Source organism: Aptenodytes forsteri, unplaced genomic scaffold, assembly GCF_000699145.1.
Source record: "Aptenodytes forsteri isolate BGI_AS27 unplaced genomic scaffold, ASM69914v1 Scaffold137, whole genome shotgun sequence".
Lineage (NCBI taxonomy): Eukaryota > Metazoa > Chordata > Aves > Sphenisciformes > Spheniscidae > Aptenodytes > Aptenodytes forsteri.
This window is the reverse complement of record NW_008796221.1, coordinates 4,100,965-4,122,303: the sequence shown is the minus strand read 5'-3', so window position 1 is coordinate 4,122,303 and position 21,339 is coordinate 4,100,965. Positions and strand designations below refer to the sequence as shown.

Sequence of the window (21,339 nt, the reverse complement as noted above, 5' to 3'; positions counted from 1 at the left end):
GCAATGGATTCCCCCCCCCAAATATTTTCTTGAAAGTCTGTGCTCATAAAAATCATGAAAAGTTGGAAAGACTTAATTATTGAAACTTTAAATATATTTTACACAATCTTGTTTGTACAAAAATACAAGTTAAATATAAACATAAAGCAATCATGATAATTTTATGTAAATCCATTTTGTGATATTCTGTTATATATAAAAAAGTTTCTCAGCTCTGTCTCATTTGTGAAAAGATCAATACCAGATTGAATCACTACTGGCAAAGGGCCCTAAAAATCACACTTTAGCATTAAATATGTTTTACAATGTAAGTACCATTTCCTGATTTCATCTTTTCTAAAGACTGGCAAAAGATAGGGCAGTATGTCCATAAACCAACAAATAATTTGGCTACAATGTCATAGAACACAAACACACAAATCTGTACAATAAACCCAGTAGCTATGCAGTACGTACTTGTTACACGCACACATACACAGACATGGAATGAAACTTAGTGAGACGCCACTTCTAGTTCACTGTTCTTCAGCCTGGCATTTTGTCTTACTTCATCAAATGAATATGACTTCGTTACCTTTCCATTCTTAAATACTGTATGAAGGAGATCCTGCAAGAAACACCACTGTTTTAGCAAGAGTGATTTGGCAAAGGAACAAACAACATAGGTTACACAAATTCAAAAGTGAGACCCAAATCAAGCCTGGTAAGAGTAGAGCTTTAGACTGTCAAGATACTAAATCTTTACAGCTTCTTCTGGCACCTTTCACTAATGGTTAGACAGAAGAAAGGATTTAGGCCATCCTGTGCACAGACAGAAGCTTTGCGCCAAGCAGTCCCTAAAGTGAGTTGTCCACATCTGGGCAAAGCCAAAAACACAAATGCCAAATATACCCTGCTAGAGCAGCTAGTAAGAAAGGAGATGCTCAACCAATTAAATACAATTCAATTACAGAGGTTTAAATGAAGTCTTTATTTCCTCTAGAGCAACTATGAAAAGAAAAAAAAACCACCAAACTTTCTTTGCAGTCCCCTTTGCACATATATTTTGTAAAACAGTGTTTCAAAAAGTGCTTGCAAACAGCACACTGAAAGAGCAATAAGCACAGCTTTGTACAGAAAAGTTAGCACAAAAGCAAATGTTGAGCAGTCGCTATGCTTGATGACTTATTGCAAGGACCTGTGGCTTTAGGGAAACAGGCCCACAAAAGAGTACATTTCCATGTCATTTCCCAGGAAGCCCCAGAACCTGTACCACCCAAATGACCCTCTCTAATATCCCAGGACAGAAAATTTCTTAATGAATTATTTCACCTGTCAAAAATGAAGGAACTATATATTGCCTAATTTCAGAGCGAAAGTCTTGTGATTTGCAGGAACTATATATTGCCTAATTTCAGAGCGCAAGTCTTGTGATTTGAAGAGATTTCTCACCATTAGGTCCCTCCCTCTCTTCATATACATATATAGATACATGTATATGAGAATGTTCATCACAAACATATACACATGCATATGTGTATATATAACTTTGAAAGTCTTTTTTCTTAGATCTTTGCATCCACAGCACATTATCTACAGTGTATATAACTCAGTTTGTTTTCCGTCTTGAAATTTCTCAGAGAGATCTGTTTTATGCTTACTGTTGCATAAAACAGTATGGCTAGTAGCACCCCTTTGCCGAGTAGCACAGAAATGTGCTTCTTTATACCAGAAAACTTAAGAAACTTCCAGCTTCTAAAGGCTGAAGAGCAATTTGATAACTTATTTTCAATCCTCTTAATTCAGGAAGACACTCAACATGCAGTTAAACATTTCATTGCTTGCACACTGAAAATGTAAGAGATATCAAACTGAAAGTCTGACATTGGCATAAAGTTTGTGCTTATTTTATTGAAATAGCATTTCATTTTGCAATTGTAAAGAATTAACAGGGAAACTGAATTCCTGGTTTAAATTTACATCTTTGAAAACTGGGCAACTACTCCACATACAGAGAATTAACACCTGAAGGAACTACTTAAAAATCTCAGTGGGGAAGTAGAAACAAGTTTTAGTTATGTCTGTCCCTCTCCCACCTCCAACTCAGGTCACTACTCAAATTGTGCAATATAGCCCATACAAAACTGCTTGGCTAGCATATATTCTGCAACATTGAGACATTAGTTTTGGGAAAAAGCAGCAATGTTCTCTTGTTTCTGAAGACAAACAAAAGAGAAAGATCTCTAATTGTAAAGCCTGAACATTCTACTGGCATTCTAACATTCTTACTGAATTTGGGGACACTTCTGAGGTAGTAAGATGGGAGTTGAACAAAAAGACAATAAAAAATAAATTCTGAAATGAAGTTGTAAGACTGCTTTTTCTCAGTATATTTTTGCATGAAGAATGAAGTAATACATTTTGAAAATTCATACCTGTCCATACTCTTCAAGATCTCCCTTGCCTTCTTCAAGCGTCACGTAATCTCCAGCAGGTGTCCTATGCAACGACAGTCTGCCTTTCTTTGACCTCTTGTTCGGATCAGCAACCGGATCCTTGAAGACATTTACCTAAAATGAAAAGAGTATTTTTTTAAAAGGAAAGGGCTTTGTGGGGCTTGTGTACCTAATGCAGATGGCAGTAATGTAACAGGAAATGTCAGACAGGTTTTGAAGTGGGGAGGCGTCTGTTGAAAACATAATGGTAGATGTTGTACAAAGACATACCCCGAGACCGTTGGTCACCACGTAACTACATTTGAAGGAACAGTTTAAGAGATCTCTGGTTAGTTTCTGCAACAAAGCTCCACCAGATCCAAAGGCAATATTCTCAATACTCCATTTATTCTTCTTCATTCCCTCCACAATCTAATAAGAAAAAGAAAATGATGATGGAGCATACTTTCAGGCCATGCCATTTTTCCATAAAAATATATACTACTTAAACAAGATGCTTTTACAGACAATTAAACCAACTAACATTCAGTTTCCAGGAGATGTGCGTAACAATTCTGTCAATACTTGGCACGCTGTTTGCATTTTTATTTGTGATTCCAGCATGGCATAATTATAGAAAGTTTTTGCTGTAAAAGCATTATCATGCCAGCATATACATTTTCCAAACTAGGGTAGCACGGTAATGCAATGCCCAGACAATCAGAGCTCTAAAGAAAATAAAAGACTTCACGGGAGTATTTCAGAGCCCTCCGATTTCTCAGAATTATGGAAAGACCTCAAAGGATAGCATGTATCCTGAAACAAAGCAGTCACCTTGCTCATCAACTCCAGAAAGTTATTACCCACTTTGACCAATGACTTCCACAGAGCAGTTCTGAAAATCACATTGACTAGAATTAGATTAGCAGTTTCGAAGATGGGAAATGGAAATACATAAAGCTGCTCAAAAAGTTTGCTTTGCCACCTTCTCAGGCAGATACAGATCAACGTGAACTGCACTGCTATCAACAGTCAAGTTAAAACTTATTGCATCATTTCCCCCCACCCTCATTCTATCCAGACAAACATGACATCCTCTAGCCTGGAGTAATGGGTGCTAGTTTAGTCATGCTCATACACGGCCAAGATTTGTTTCCTTGACTTGTCACCCTTATGACAGCCTGAAATGATGGTTATAGCTCCAATAAGAGAGTGTTTGAACTCCTATCTCCTAACCATTTTACTAACAAAAGCGGGTGAGAAAACTTCAGTGGGTGAAATAGCAAATCCCATCCATCCAGAAAAAAAGGAAGATGAGAAGCAAAATGGAAGGACATAATCTATGGGGAACAGTGCAGAATTTCAAAAATCAACATCATCACAAGTCTGGTAATCTTTTGTGCACTCTCAGCCTCCTGCATCAAAAGGAAATGCCAGAGTAACATTGAACAGGACTGTTTCAGGAGCTACTGATGTCAAGCCACTTTTTTAAGGGACAACTAAAGCAAAAATAAAGTTTTGTAGGGGGAAAAAAAAAAAAGACAATTACAATTTCACACAGTGGCAAATGGCTAACTAATGTAAACAAAAGAGTATACTAGTATTTTGTTTATCCATTTAGTCACAGGCAGACTGTCTCTTCAGATACTCTCAAAGTCTGAATGCCTGACAGAGGCCAGCCAGAGGCCAGCCAACAGGAGAGGCAGACTGCAGAGCCATAACCTTCTGAGGGTATGCTCTGAACACCCTCCCGCTACATTTTTAGCGGAGATTTCCCCGGTAGAGATCTCATCAGTGAGTTTCCATCATTCTAATGGTACCAGCTTATTCAGCCTCATCCAAGAAGCCAAGCAAAACAAATCTCAGGCCCTACCACCATGACCTTCACTTAAGGGAACCCTTTGGAAGGTTTTTATCCTGAAAAAATACCCCCTCAATATGTGACAATCCTGTGAATTTTAGCATTAGCCATCATATCCTTTCAGACAGAGACCGTACACAAAAGGAATCCGTATTTTCAGGTGATTAGGTTCTCCTGGAAGCAGTTAAAAGGGGTACCCAGGGAGGATAAAGGATTGAAATGAGTGAAATTCTCCCTTAAGCATCTCAGAAGTAACTGAAGATGACAAAGGAAGGGTAAGAAAAGGGATTTTGTATACCCTCTCCTTAAGCATAAGGCTCAATAGTACCTTAAGAAACCAGACTTGACTGGGCCTGGATATGGACTCTGCTCATCTACACTGTCTTTTCAAAAGGCAAATGTAGGTAAACTCCACCTGGACTCTGATCAAGTTCTGTCCAGATGCTGACCAAGCCTGAAGCCATGTGAACTGCTGGCCAAGCCTGACCCAATCTATTCTGCTCCTTTCCTTATCCAGTTTTATAGATCAGGTCTGACATTGAACTCGCTTGAACATACCTGCAAGATGTAGCACAAACTACCTGGTACAAACAACATCCTACCAAGGTACGTGATGCTTAGACTTCATGTTCACCGATACTTGTAGGTTAACAGATGCTAGCACAAGTATAGCGTAGCTGGGCCATGGCCACTTAACCTTCTTGCCTGGGTGAGAAGAAACGTGAGGCCCCACTGAGCTAGTGTTCCTGCTCTCATTTACAGACGGTTTGTTCATCTTGTGCCACAGGCACAACTCCTCACTTACGTGAAGAACTGGCTTCTACTTTTCCACTCTCTCCCAAGGGATTTCCTTACTCAGACTGATCTTTGGCGGAAAGGGAAAGGGAATCGAGACTAAGTTGAAAGACAGCTCTGACTGTACCAGTGACCCGCAGCAGAGGCCCAGATAACAGCTTCCTTAGGTATGGGGAAGAGATGGCAAACAGCAGCAGTAACAGGGAAGACGGAAAGGGGGAGATCTGAAACAAATGAAGCCTCCCACAAAGGAAAACAATACAGAAGAATTTCTTGTCTCACACTTTCAAACCTATACAGGGAGAACAGTTCAGGTGTCAAGGTTTTTACCAGCTTCCTCTGACCATTATGAGCATGATTAATATATCAGCTGTGACTCCAGATTAGAGGATTTTCTTTGTATAAAAATTTAAAGACATCTGGAAATTGAATGTTCAAAGAAAATCCTTTGAAAGTGTAGTATATTGTGGAGTTAGCAGATTGGAATGATTTTAAAAAGTGAAAATGCTAGAAGAAAGTCAGAAAAGGTTCCTTACCTGTTCTACCAGCATCCCCTATTAAAACAAAGAATTTTAAAATCCAGTTTATACTCTGAGTTGTTTTCTATATTGTTGTTTCAGCTAGTTTGGATAGTTAAATGAGACTGGTCAGTCATTACTCGTTCTAGATTTTCCTATTATACCCATTACCTTTCATCTGGTCTATAACAATAAATCATGCCTAGAATCTAAGACTGATATGGAGTAATTAGAATAATCACTTGCATAGGCTGTAAAGTGGGGGGGGGGGAAGATGCCACAACAATACAATCTTATTTGTTCATGTAAATTCCTTTTTGAAAAGGATGAATTATACTTCAGGGTTGGGTTGATTTTGGGGTGGTTTGGTCCCCCCCCCCAAATGACAAGCTATTACAAGTCTTCCAAAAGTCAGCATGGTAACCATGGTTTTGCTGACATAATAGGATAAAGAGATCCATGAAATTTAAAAATGACTAAAATTAGGCTGCAAGATCATGGTCTTTTTGCTCCAACATAACTTGCTGATGTCAAATGAGAAGTGTTTCCTTCCTGCCTGCTTCTCCCAGCTCAAAACAACAGTTCATTTTCTCTCCTGTATTGTGCTGGTGAGCACTGGCCCCTTTTTTGGGCCAATTTAATTCACTAAACCACAAAACTGATCACTTGGCTGAGTTAGTTTACTGCTACACGTGTGGGCTAAATTAGTTTAATGACCAGCGGTTCAATGACCAAAGCTGACATGAGGTGCGCAGCAAGATTACAGAGTCAGCAAGAGATGAGAAGGCGGACACTAGGCAGCAGCGAGTTATGTCTGCTCTGTACGTCTTGTGGAACTGGATCTTCAACTCTCTTCTACTATGTATCGCAGGTAGATTTTTCCTTATAATCAGTTACAGTTTGATGAGGAAAATATGTAAACAGGCAGATCATCTGAACAAAGCTCCTTCTGTTTCTTATCCTCTCCCATTAGCTGCTGGAATTATTTTCCTGCTCTACTTAGAACTTAGAGAGCAGTGCATTTTTTCCTCTAATGTAAAGATTTTAAATACTAGTTTTAATATTTTGATTACAATCGATGCTGTATGAGCATCCTTTAATTTTGTCCAGTATAGCTTACAGAAAGCAACCTTTGAGTTCCTTACAAGGAAGAATTAATAGTCCAGTTTCTTTCCTGTCATGACTCATGAAAATCTCAACCACAACATACTTTGCCCAACACAGGCATCAGTCCTGTTAAACAGTTGCTGAGAACAAGGAAAAGGAGGAAGGAAAAGGAGGAAGGAAAAAAAAAAAATCAGGAAAAGAGAAAAAAAAAGAAAGAAAAAACAAACAAACAAAAAGAAACAAAGAGAGTCTCTTCCCCTAGTATTTAATGATAAGGCTTTCTTTCCAGCTATTAACCTCTCATGCTTGTGTAAGCACATTAGTACAGTTGTATATTCTCAAAAAGCCACATGGGACAAAAAAAAAGTAAAATAGAATTTGCTTTAAAGGCTATTAGAGGACAAACAAAACTGTGGTGCGTAACTGCACTACAGTTGGTGTATCAGGTAACAATATTAACTGCTCTCTAAGGATCTGAGTGACAAATTTGAGTTCTGTCATTGGGGTTCACATTATGTGCCCATGTTAGATATGCAGACAGTTTCAGACTAACTAAAAAACAAGCCTGATGTCTCTCTCAATCCTAATTTTGAGGAGCAGCAAAAGTCAACTTTGTTAAGAAGAATCTAAAGATGTGTCAATCTAGAAAGCTAAGACAAGCATCAATAAAATCAAGTAAAATTCATCTTAAATTTATCCAACTTATTTCTGTTTTTGAACTCTAATGCAGCTGAAAATGAATGATCCTGGACAAACCTGATAAAGTCAAGTCCTCCTCCTTTTACGTGCCCCTCATCATCTGTGATTACTGCAGTCTGTACCTTTGTAACCACATTATATTACCTAGTATCTCCATCTAGTCAATATTGGTGACTTTGTGACTAGTTTCAAGCATGCAGCATCTACTAAATAACCATTTTTTGTCTCGATGAAACTGTATTTGACTCAGACTACTGTCTAATCTGTTATACATATTTTCTGGGCTTTCAACAATCTTTATTCCACTAGTTGCCAAATCAATGAACTTTCCTCTCTCACCCTTGTTTTTAAAAAGTCTCCTTCAAAACTACACCTTTAATATTTGAGTGGAAGGACACTTCAGATGGTACATAACTAATGAGCCAAACCAGTCAATTACTACTATTGCTATAGCACAGCAATCATGCAGTGTGCCTTAGATATCAATGAAAGGACCAAACGCTGCCAGGTTTTGATCTGAATTAGACTTGACAAGCAGGATGAAAGCAAACAAAAGGAGAAACAGTGGGAGGAGAAGGGTTACAACAGGGGGATTAGGAAATGCCTTTTAGGTTTTTTTATGCTTAATAATTCCCGGTGGAGTTTTAATGAATTTGGTTTACACATTAGGATATCACTGCCAGTGTCTGCAACGAAGGGCAGGGTGCGGTCAGCAGTCTCTGCTGCAACATCTGACTCGTCATAACAGAGTCCAGACTAAATATCAACATTGCCAGTGTCACCCTGACACATGAACAGGATCTCCTACCTCTTGCAATGTGTTGATATCCACACCATCCCCTTGAATAACTCTGAGATACGGTGGCAGCAACTTGTAGCCCTTTGAGTTCTCTGTAATGGGAAACTTCTTCCCTAAGATCTCCAAGACCTATTGAAAAGAGAAGGGAGACAGTTCAAAATAAAAACAAAAACCTGACATTCCAACAAAGAAACACAATTTCCACATTTGAGTCATGCTCGCTCTCTCTCAAAAAAAAAAAAGAAAAATCCATAAATATACCCACATATCCTGCTCTAAATCTATCCACATAGCCACACCAACAAAAAACATGCCAGCCATCGTGGTGGAAGCCATAAGATTAGAGCAGTCACAGACCATATGGCCTTTATGAACTTGCACCCGAGAGTTGATCAGAACCATGCTTCCCTCCTTTCTCTCTTTGGCTGCTGCGAGTTTTTGATATTAAATGTGTCAGCTGAAGATTCTGCTCTTCTTTTGAGCTCCCTTAAGACGGTGGATGAGGCTTTCAGCTTTCTGCGATTTTGTTAGCCACCAATAATCAAAATGAAACACTTCGGAGCTTTTCTTATCAGCTCTGATAAAGATTATTCAAACTTCCTATTTGTGATATGTCACTTGTCCCAAAGGAAAAAAAAAGTGTTAAAGCTGTATGGATCTGATTTGATACAGTACCAACATAACTAAAATCTCCCCTACTTTCTTATTAAAACAGTACTGACAGCTACTCAAATTCAGAGGTATCAACAGCTTTTATTATAGAACTGCAACAATCATTACGCTCTCTAAAGAGCTACGAGGCAAGAAGCATTTTTCAACTTGGAGGTCATGTGCCACTGACTTAAATGCACATCTTACAAAAGGGAGAAGAGTGCTGAACTTGTATTCGTAGCATAAAATGGTGAATTACATTAATACAGGATGCCAAGATACCTAAACTTGGTGGTAAGAAGTCTTATTGGCCTGGCATTTATTAATACTCAAGTTGCTTCCCATTTTATTTGTTATTAAGTGATGAAAGTTTCTCTTTATAGAATCATTATACCAGCAAAACTGGTAACTGTTGTAAAAGCTTCAAGAATGGTATGCAAGAACAGGTTTGACAAAAAAGATTAAACTATTCAGACTGCAGAAGAGTTTCCATATGTATATTGAGATGAGGTAAATGTTTACATTTTTCATAAGTCCAAGTTATCCAGCGTCAACTGTATACTATGCATACCAAGTTAGAGCATTATGTTTCCTACATTTGTTTGCCGGTAATTAACAAAACAAACAATTGCCCTTCCCAATCTTGTATACAAATGACTTCAAGAAAGAATTACCTTTAAAACAGTGTCAAGGGGATTCCCAGAATCTGGTCTAATAATAAGTGGTGCCTCTGGACTTCGGGCTTCAATTATATGCCTTAAGTCATCACCCCATATTTTTTCACAAGCATTGTAAATGTCGTAGCTGTCACTAACCACAGATACAGGCACTGAAGAAAACTGTGTCACTATGTGTTCAAAAGCATCTTTTTCATGATCTTTTCCCCAAGCTGTTATGGTACTGTAAAGTCAATTGAAAAATCCATATTAGAGCAGCATTTATATGTTAAATCACACATTCTGTATTTCCTACCAGCAATAGTTCAAGATAACAATAGGCAATATGATTACAAGACAGCATAAACTATGTGCTTATCAGCTCTGTGTTGCATGGATAGTAAATATACTATACGCTAAATAAACAGCACCCTGGATTTATCTTTGGTGACTCAGACAAACAGTTGACACATGAAACTTCTTTCACATGTAAATGTGATTTTTTTTTTTTTTTTTTTAAACATTTTAGAGATACTTTCTCTTTTAAATCTGAAATTCAGACAGTTAGAGAACTACAGATGCAAGAACAGAACATCTGCTCTGGCAACTTCAGACTACAAAATGGGAAGTAGAGAACTAGCAGCATATTTTAGAAAAATCTTAGAAGAAAACACAATTTATTTTCTTTTTTAATAGTGATTCAAAACCATTATGCTCACTCATACAAACATTCTTCTAGAGGAACCTCAGGGCATTACCCTTGGTACAAGGGTACAGGCAAGCACATAAAACAGAGTTGCTAAGAGAGGTAATAAGTTATTGAATGCTAGTTGATCTGCAGTAGCTGTTTTTTATGTGGCTGTCACAGACCAGCTGACATAACTGACTTTACTAACTTGTGTGTGAACACCTAAAAATGCTCTCATGCAAAGCATAGGTGTGCAGTAAGAGCTAGTGGGCATTGAATTTTTACCATAAAATGCTAGCATTAACTACTGTCTGGACAAGCCCCAGATCACAGTAGTGAGGAGACAAAACAAAATTTGTTTCAAAGAGGTTAGGGCAGTCCGAGGAGCAACCCTGGTGGTGTGCCAGAGGCAAGTGCCACACTCACACCACCACCTCACATTGGAGGTTGTGGAACAGTAGAACAATTCCGGAAAAATTTGGGTCTCTGACACGAGACCCTTTTTGTGTATTTTGGAAAGGGTGACTGCAGTCTGCATTTGGCAATGCAAACTTTAACTAGGGCAGTTTAAGCTGTCTGCTCTCACACCACCACTTCAATATGCTGTGCGAAAGGCACTTGTTCTCTGACTCCATGTGTTTGCTTTCATTACAAAGAATTTTATAGTTGCTTGGGCCATTATTTTTGGATTTAACTGTAGTGTTAAGCTAAGCTAAGAGAAGACGTTTCAGACAAAATTTGTCACTTCTACTGATCAAGCAGGAGTTCCAGAACAGCACTACAGCAATGGTCCAGAAAGTTATATGAAGCAGTGTTCCTTTAAAGATGATCATTACCCTATGAGGGCTATTCATGTAAGCCTTTCCATTACCTGTCTTGCAATCCCACGTGAAAATATTCGCTATTTAAAAGCACTAGATTTTGTACGAAATTTTTGTAAGAAAAAAAACAACTGTCCCTTCCTTTATATTCTGCTCATTTCAGTATGCAGACATGCAAGTGAAATCCAAGTATGTGCATTCACTCCTGACCTTGTACAGGATTTGGATACAAAAATGAGAGCTCTTCATCTCAAATGCCTGTTTGAGATCAGTTCCTTACTCTCAAAAGCTCATTCACAATTCTTAGCTAGAGATCAAGGATCTACCATTGGCTGAATTAGTTATGCTGATGGGAAGCTTTAGAGCAACGGCCTCTTCTGAAGGGAGAACATGATCTGGGAGAGTCCAGAATTGCAACTTACATGGTTTTTCATTTTATGATTTTATGTTTGAAACAAAATTTAAAGTTCATAATGTGAATCCTCAATATCTACTTTAACCTGTAAACCTTCAAGTCCATTCTAAAAAGAATCATCCAAATTTACTTAGACACTGATAAGAAGGTTATAGTTACAAACATTTAAAAAACATTTATAGTTAAGAACAATCATGCCACTGTTGTGCCCCTAGAACATACAGAAGCATCAGTATTGAACTTCAGCCTCAACAGCTGGATCAGTCATGGCTAATACTGTATGATATAAGTGAAACGGCTTAATATTTCTGGATACAAAGATGGATAAGAAAAAATTACATTTTGTTAAGCTATTTTAAAAAGGCTTTAATAGCCCAATATCTTACCTGTGTTCAGCAGCTGGAATAGAATATCCTGGAACCGGATCTTTTGTACCGTAGTACTTTTTAATTAATGCAATTCCTGCTACAGTGTCTGTTCCTTTGAAGTTCACCAAATGAGCTGAAGCTCCTATTCCCGCAGTCTGAAAAAGATGCAACTTTCAGTTGCCACGTCAAATATAGAAGCCTAAATCCAGTCACCGCCTAGCACTAGTTTGTAACAGCAAAACTGATTCAGTTCCCATTTCACCAATACCCTCTTCATGCATTTACACAGGAAAGACAGCTTCCATATAGAAAAAAATTCTCCCAGTCTAGTGCTCACAGTTTAGACACATACCCACCCCCCACCCCAGATCTCCCCCCCTCCACAATAAGTCCAAACACAGTGCTCTATGCATTCACAATTTCACTGCTGAACAGGGACACAACTGTTAACAGATACATGCTACAATCTTTTATAGTCAAGAACAATTACACAAGTAGTATTACCTCTTGTGAAGAAACTCCTCTGTAGCCGAAGTCATGCAGTTTATACTCCAGTCCTTCTAAGCTGCCAGAAGTCTCTAGCAAATATTTGGCCAAAATCTTTTTCTGCTCTCTAGAGTTTGTAGCCACTGTGATTGGATACCATGACTGCACAAGAATAGTCTAAAACAAAACCCATCACATTATTAGGTGTATGCTTCCTTAGGACTTAAAAATTCCCACTTAGCATTTAATCAGGCACAAAAAGGTCTATTTATTTTCATCGCCCATTCAGAAAGTACTGATGCCTCCAACAGTTTGCTTTAGGGCTAAAGTAATTAGCCTTTTAATACCTTTATAAGGTAGGCCAGGTATTGACCATCTCAGGAGTTATCACTCCCAAGCTACAGACACAATTCCCCTCCTCCTCCTTTCCTTGTGGATAAAAGTACTGTTGTGAATTTCCTGCAAAATTATTACAATCCCTTGCCAGGTAGGGGGAAAAGGTCTGTGTAAGAGCACTAAAAAAAGAATCCAGGCTTACTTAAAGCAGAAAATGAAAGCTGCCAGAGATTCCCCTTAAACCAATAAGGATTCAGCCTTTAAGTGCATTAATATTTACTTAGAAAAAACAGGTTAACTTTCCAAAACTGACCTCAATCCAATTTGTGAGCCAGTAGCACTCTGGATCTGTGTTTTCTACCGTAAAAAGAACATTTCCTCTGGGAATTACAGAGCCCTCAGGAACAGCCTTTATTTCTATAGGAAGATGGCCATCGTATTTCTGTGTAAGAAACAGTAATATTGTTAGACAACAGGAAAGGTTAGGACCTACCTCTCTTTTATTTGACTGCAATGGATAAAAGTCAGGCTAGGAGTTTATTGATAAAGCTTTCTTCTTCTTCATTTCTTTCAACCCTAAGAATAATTTGGTTTGTTTGCACACCTACCAGCCCAAATAAATAAAAAAAATTCCACATTTACCAAAAAAGGAGGAAAATCCTGTAACATAAAAAATAGTCTCTTTATCAAACTAAATGATGGTTATCAGTTGTATTCCTTGTGCAAATTGAGTCAGAAAGGCTTAAATATTCTATAAAAATACATAAATTCTACCCACAGAACAAGAAATATTTGCTGCTTAGTTTTCTTCTGCTTTCACAGAATAATTTGGTTTGTTTGCACACCTACCAGCCCAAATAAATAAAAAAAATTCCACATTTACCAAAAAAGGAGGAAAATCCTGTAACATAAAAAATAGTCTCTTTATCAAACTAAATGATGGTTATCAGTTGTATTCCTTGTGCAAATTGAGTCAGAAAGGCTTAAATATTCTATAAAAATACATAAATTCTACCCACAGAACAAGAAATATTTGCTGCTTAGTTTTCTTCAGTGCTTTCACATGAAGTAAGCTAAAAAAAGTTTAGCTATTCGCCTATTAGCCTTCCAAAAAATCTAGTTTTGCTTAGTATAGATGCATGCTTTGTTAATTTATTAGAGCAGGATTCATTTAATATCTATTTTAAAGAATATTTTGTCATCTCAATTATTCACTAAACATGAGATCTAATCTTGAAGTGTCATTCTTTTGTCAAATTCAGTCTTTCGTCCCTGAAGGACTAAACATTGTGTGAAATACGTCTTTTGCAAAAGACTAAGTTGCAAACAGCAACTCTAAAAGAGTAATTAGAACTTTCTGAAAGAGCCCTGCAAGCTAAACTGATAACACTTAAAATGTTTTGTATATTAATATTTTTTGACAGAAAGCGTCTCATGAGATATTCTTCAAAGGCAACAAAAGCTGCATCAATTCGGAAAAATTACACACATTCATAAGTAGCATCAAAACGTATTCTCCAGTGCCCAAAACACATAAGTCTCTTCTACACTACAGTTTAAAAGTTTCTTTGAAAGTGTAATATGCTGAAGCAAATTGTTTTTATATACCACACAGGGTTTAGTTGTCAGACTTGGAGGTGTCTGTTCTGGATTAACAAAGGACAATGAAGCCTTCAAAAAGACTCAAAATAATTTATTAATGATTCAATGAAGACAAAAATATAGTTAAATGAAAAAACAAAATAGATTTCAAAGCTGCTATAGGTGTTGATTTTGTCCATGGAAAAAAGCAATATGGTCATGCTATAGCATTATATTATAGCCCTTTTCAAAATTTTTAGGTAGAATCAACTTGTACAATTCAGGGCTTACATCCCTATTAATCATCATCAATTCCTGCCAACTTCCAGCCTTTACGCCACCCCCTTGTTCTCCAGGCAGCCCATTTCTCTCTTCCATCCCTTCACCCTATCAGTATTTACTCATTCATTTACTCTCGGTACAAATTCATGCGTGTACCTTTCAAATTCATTTTGGCACTTCACTCATACAGCCATTGCTCCCTCCACTTTACCTAACACTACACATTAGGTAACAGAGCCAGAGAGCAAACAGTGGTAGGTATGTGAATATATACAGGAATTCAGTGAGCAGAAGCAGGGTCTCTGTGTGCATATAAGGGCATACAAAGACCCGAAGTGTACATACACGTCCAGTTTGAGAGCCATCACCATCTAAGATCAAGAAGTGGAAATCATATTTGTTTATATATATATGCACAATTTTAACAAGAAAATCTGACAAAGAAATAAACAGCGTATACAGGGGGTATTGCAGGAAGGCTTCTTTTGACTAAACCAAAAGTTGAACGGAATTGGTTAAACCACATTAAAACTCAGTGTGGACAGACATGCAGCATTAAAAGCGTATTAATTCAGTTTAGCCAAAGAGGGATCAAGATTACTTTAAATACAGATGAGAGCAGTTCACAATGTATAATGCAGCTTAAACACAAATATGGATTGAATTCACATCTGCAGTTGTTTGAAATGGATGCAAGTCCTCTACAAACCTCTCCGTAACTCCCTCTTAGAAAACAGTGGTTTTATTTACCTTGCTGCCATTTGCAACATTTAGTTGCAATTCACTTTTCTTCTGCACACCTTATGGTCACCCCTGTTTGCAAGATGACATCCAGGTATATTCACAGACAGGTGCCACCATAAAATACATACAGCCAGGGTATCCAGGGAAAAATAAACACAAAGAACTAAAAATTGTGGTTTTGAATGCCAAAAGTATCCATTCACTAGAACCCACAATGAAACTCAGCATTTAATTAATCTGCAGAGATTAGAACAGCTCTGATGAATGCTATTAGTCTGAATCTGCTGCTTTTACAGAGAAGAGATGTTTGCAATTACTTGAAGACTGACACCTTTGTAAACAAAAGGGAAAGAGGATAATTGTGGAAAGACTTAATTTGGAAGGATTTGTGTGTCAGATGTGCTCAAGCCTTGTATTTCATAATAAAGTTCAACTTAAGTATCTCTGAAAAATTTAGGAAACAATTGAACAAAACATATTTTCTGGAACTATTTACACACGCAAGAAGTTGTAATGCTTTCTGCATGAGTATAAAAATGGTTATGATTAGTTACAGAAATCAATGTAAATATGCAAGCAACCACTAAGTACTATATTACATATGGAGACTTGCCAACAAGCCCACACTTACACTAGCTGGCTGACGGCAGCCATAAATCCTTATTACCTGCAAAGCTGTATTTGGCATCTGAAAGGATGAAAATTACTTTTCTCTAAGGAATTACAATTATATGATTATTCTTTGACAGCTGCTACTCCCTGTACACTAAACATAAAAAGCTAAATTTATTCAGTCTTTACTATCATGGTTAAAAGGAGAGACTGCTGTATTTATTCTACAGTTGATTCATAACTCCTTCATGATGATCTCATACTCTTTTCACAAATTTTTACCTCCAGAATATAGTTCCATCCCTTTTCATTGAAGACATCATCTTGAAAATGCTCCCTATATACTTCTTTGGCTTCCTTGATTTTCTCTTTGGTCACCACTTTACCTGTGGTTTCAGAAACAGATGAAAGCTTAGAAACTTACAATATTCATCAGTTTATAAAATAAATAACAAAAAGGTTCAGACACAGAAAAGTCACTTTGCCTCCAACAAAGACATGGAAGTCATGTCAAATGCAGTATACTAGCTATGTTAAAACCAAATTTTACTTTTGTTTATTATATAGATTAGGATGCTCAAGAAACCAACAGGATAAAATACACTTGTGGTTTGCAGGTGACTCAGGAACAATTTGAGATTATTACTCTTTTATGACAGTCAAAAACCTGTCAAGAGTTTTAGTAGCAGTGCTTTTCCCAGAGGAATGTGATGATTGTGCAAGTTGGCACATCCAACAAGACATAACCAGACTAGCACAAGGGTTAAGCTACGCTGCTGCAGGCAGAATCCCCGTGGAGAGGCCTTACAACCAGTCTTTGGTTGACCACCTTGCGATAGGAACTGACAGACTAACCACGTTATTTTAATAAGCATTGCTACTGCTGTAGGACCAATCATCTACTGGAAACGTTAGGGAACAATCCTCAGATTGCTAAAGAGAAAAGAAACAAGATTATCAAGTGTTTTGATTATAGTGGAATTCCAATCTTTGGCGGAATTGGCAGAGATATTTACGGATTCTGGATCAAGACAAAGATATGTAAGCCATATGACTTAAGTTTTCCTTCTAAAGCTTGGCAGAATGCAACTTGCATTCAGGTCAGAACAGGTGATATTTGCACATAATGCAAAAAAGCAAACAAAATCTTAAACGGCACCAAGGAGTTTTCAGATGTTACTCTTAAAATTGTCAATATTGAAAACACTTTCACACGCAGCTGCTATATTCAATGATCTAAGCTGAGTGGCAACCAAAATTTAAGGGAAATTAAAACCATTGTTAGTTTACACAGTAAGTAAACCAACAAATACAGACTAAAGTTTATGTTCAAAATGCAAAATGTATTTTCCCTTGAATCTTCTATCTTCTTGTGATTCTATGCACAGTCTCGCTCTACTTCCATTCATTTCAATTTAGCCCGTGAAGTTGGGATATGAACACCTCTTCATTTTTAATAAACCTCTGGCATAAATAAACATAGTAGAGAGGTGTCTGAATTAAGAAGTCAATACCATTTTATGAGGGTGGACATCTCATTTTCAGAATCACATAAATAAGACCTTATGCATGTCACTACCTACCCTGTACCAATATAACCTGGAATTGTTTCAACTATAATTTTTCTCAAGCCTGGAGTCTTAAGGTGTTTATTTACAGGTAAAGTTTTACTGGAATTTGAGACAGTTACCTTTTAAGTATTTATTCAGAATGTACTGCAAACCATAAAAAACAGTTTCTTCATATTTCACTTTCCTTAATTTGGAATTTTCCGTCTTCTTTTCACGACATTCAAAGTAGGAATATACTTTGCTTGTATTAGGTGGATATTGCTTGTAGTGTGTAACCTACATTAAGAAAAACTTCAGTAAGAGCTCAAAACATCACTACAAAGCACAAGAGAAATCATATTTGTACGTTAAAGCTTAGAGTAACTCCCAACTCTTCTGGACTATTATTATTTATCCATTCACGTTCTATGCAGTAAGTATTTAGGGGATTTCCCCTTTTTTAGCCGCCTTCAATTTTCAGTTCAACAGACTGTCTTCCCTATCTCATTCTTTGCTTCTGTGTCAAGCCTTTCCCCCTAGAGTAATCTTCATGGTCAGCTCTTCCACTACCCTGATGACTTTGCTTTGATTAACTGGGAGAGACACTGGCTAGGATTTTAGGAGCAGCACTGGGCACCAACATGCCGGCTCAGTTTTCACTCTCCCGCACTTTGGCCAAGCCTAATAGCTACAGGAAGCACAAAATTGCCTGCCACTACCAAAGTGGAGGTACCTGCTTGTATCTGATTGAAGTTTTGAAGGCTATAATCACGAAGTTCAAATAAAAGTCACCCATACTCAAGAAGGCATTGACAATGGCCTTTACCCAAGCATCTCATTCACCATGAGCAGAGTGGGTTTCTCAAGCCCTGGTTACATCAAAGCCAGCTTACAAACCCGTTATTGTCAGTAATGCTGTTAAAATCTACCTGAGGCTTGTACCTCCCCACAAAGTTTGCTAGATGGACTTTTTTCCAATCTTTGAAAAAGTGCACGTTCAGCATAAAGGAAGCATGAAAAGTTGCAGCCTGTAAGTGTGTATTATATGGAAACTGGTCCTATGAACACACAATGTTATGCTGAATTCAACCATTACAGCTTTTTTTAGCTACTGCTAGTAAATCTACCTAGAAATTTACTTTGAGTAATGTATCATTTGAGACAAGTACACTCTAAACATTAACAACTTAAACCTGCAAAATTTTATCTCCTAATGTGTAAAAAGCAAACTCCATGCAAAATCTAATTCCATATTAAACAAAAAGAATACACAATGACATAAATTTCATACTATCAATGTTTAAATTACAGGATACATAAATCAGCTTAAGGCATTCCCCAAAGGTGAAGCTATCAAAAGTTTTCTTAAATTATGACAAAAAGAAAAGTCTGTGAACAAGTCTATACATTCCATAAGGGAAAACGTTCCTACGGGCTGAGTAAAGCACCATCATACATCAGAACAAAAATCAAAAAGGTGTGAAATTCATGTCTTAATTTTTCTCAAAGCCCCAGATTTATAGGTTAGAGTATGAGTTCATTATAAGTTTCTTGCTGTTACTTCTTACTCCAAATCACCTTAAAAATTTTCGTTTCTAATATCAAAAGGAATTGGAAAAAGGATCATTTTACCACTTCTTCCTTATTGTCCTGGTTTTTGAAATGTACCTCTGACACTTTCAAAATAAAATATTTGAAGGTTTCCCTTACCTGTATTGCTAAAACTGTATATTAAAGGATTTTAAAAATACAGTTTTCTTTTTCCTCTCACATGCCATTTATATTTAGTATTTCACTCAGTTTGGACAATGAACTAGACCACTCAACTGAATTTTTCGGTTCTCCTATACCAGCACAACACTTATGGTTGTGTTTCCAATGCTGCAAGGAAACATTCAAATAACAAAAAGGTCAATTTTCAGATCTTTCCATTATCTTTACTTGTACGAAGTTTTCAAGGCCAATCAAATAAAACCCAAGCTTGTCATTGCAAGTTTTCTGTCTTTACTTCAAACAAAGCACTGCAACGCAGGCATTTAATGGAGCACAAACATATTCTGTTCCAATTCAACAGCCACTCAAAAGCAGAATGCTTAAGAGTAGCAATGTTAGACCCGAAGACAAAAACCTGGCTTTTCGATTTAGTTCTACCTATTAATAAATGTCTCACTCCACAAATTATAACATGTCCTTTCCTAGTTCTATGTAGAACTTCCAAAAAGTAAATCATGCTGCCAGCTCACAGAAAACTCTCTTCAGGATATCGTCATGTTTAAAGGAAAAAAAACACCCAAACCAAACACACACACGCACCCCCCGCCTAACCTCCCCACCCTTACTGTGGAGGAGTCAAAAATATGCTCTGTTTGACATGCTTTTCTAACTAAGGGGAATATGCACACACACACACACACAACCCCCTTACAAAAAATTGTATTAAATGGACTCCGAGAAAAAGAGCATGTAACAAATCATTATAAGGTTCATCCACTGTAAGGCACAGAGCATAGGAACTCCTTGCTTCACACTGTTGTTGCTTGAGTAAGTTACAGCAACTGTATGAAAAAATTTGCTCTTTTTTATGACTGGGACTGGACTTTAAGTTGGTGCTTCTTTATGATTTGATTGTATCACCTGGGAACTCTGTTTAACTTTATTGCCATTCTTCATCCTATTGGCATGCTACAGCTTCATGATTTCAGAGTAAACGCTCAACACAGAGCCCACCAGCTTCAAGTGTACATAGCAGACATCCCAGGAACAATTCCCCAAACCACTATCTGAATTCCTTGTGACAAGCTCTAGAGCAAACCAATGTAACACTGTTGTTCTCACCAAAACATTTCAAGCAAAACGAAGAACACTACATCTGCGTGAGACTGCCTACTCAGGTTTCTTTAAAGAAGTTCAATTATCCAACTTACAAACTATGGGCAGGTTGCTGAAGCCAACACCTATATTATAGTGAAAATTTGCGTGATCTTTGGCTACCATCTTTAACAAAATTTGTCTTTTGCAGTTCAAAGACATCTCCTCCAGCTAAACGCGTCTCTCTATCAAATGGGTTACAGTCCCAAATTAGCTCAAGGTGTACAGTGCACACACTGAGTTGGTGCCACCTTTTCCTATTGCATTTAAATACAGGGTTTTTTTAGGGACCTCCCATTCTAGCTCTGCTTTGAAGCATGATCACAAAACATGGTGCTCCAGCTGCAAATCAGAACTTGAGGGCTGAAATCAGGCTGGAATGCTAACAGCCAGATTTATCCCTTATGTAGCATACCTGGGGAAACAGCTCCTTCAAACTACCTTGCTGGCAGTTTCAACCTAAAAAAAACACACTCAAGTTCCTCAAACATTAAATCACAGGTTTAGCTAATTTTTCTGACATTAGATTAGATCTTAACCTGAAAATATATACCGGCAAGTGTCCAGAAAATAGTTATTTCTAGGGATTCAAATCTAAATAAAAATTTTTGTGTATGATAGAAATGTCATGTTATCAATTAAATTGCTTCAAGTACTTGAAAAAGATAACGAACTAATTTTACAACAGTTATATGTAAGATTCAATTATATTCTTCACACATTAGAATTTAAACAGTGAAACATACACATCCCTATGTGCTGGTTTTGGCTGGGATAGAGTTAGTTTTCTTCATAGTAGCTAGTATGGCGCTATGTTTTGGATTTGTGCTGAAAACAGTGTTGATAACACAGGGATGTTTTTGTTACTGCTGAGCAGTGCTTACACAGAGTCAAGGCCTTTTCTGCTTCTCACCCCACCCCACCAGTGAGTAGGCTGGGGATGCACAAGGAGTTGGGAGGGGACACAGCTGGGACAGCTGACCTGACTAATATCAAGAACAGATGAATCAATATTGTGACCCGCAACTGTTAACAGATATAAATTCCTTAATGTGCTCTGGTTAATCTGTTATTATCTCAAACCCTTC

The 21,339-nt window shown here is 37.4% G+C and overlaps 1 protein-coding gene across 1 annotated transcript in view; it reads right to left on the bottom strand.

Moving 5' to 3' along the window:
* Positions 1 to 21,339, bottom strand: part of NAMPT (nicotinamide phosphoribosyltransferase) — a gene marked incomplete at its 5' end in the record, with an annotated part of 29,887 nt that continues 8,548 nt past the window's right edge. Inside the window, 10 exons of the mRNA XM_019474576.1 lie at positions 1 to 607; positions 2,415 to 2,549; positions 2,706 to 2,846; positions 8,203 to 8,322; positions 9,519 to 9,744; positions 11,811 to 11,947; positions 12,297 to 12,455; positions 12,928 to 13,056; positions 16,116 to 16,219; positions 17,524 to 17,680. Coding sequence (XP_019330121.1) covers positions 494 to 607; positions 2,415 to 2,549; positions 2,706 to 2,846; positions 8,203 to 8,322; positions 9,519 to 9,744; positions 11,811 to 11,947; positions 12,297 to 12,455; positions 12,928 to 13,056; positions 16,116 to 16,219; positions 17,524 to 17,680 — 1,422 coding nt within the window. The remainder of the gene's footprint in view (positions 608 to 2,414; positions 2,550 to 2,705; positions 2,847 to 8,202; positions 8,323 to 9,518; positions 9,745 to 11,810; positions 11,948 to 12,296; positions 12,456 to 12,927; positions 13,057 to 16,115; positions 16,220 to 17,523; positions 17,681 to 21,339) is intronic.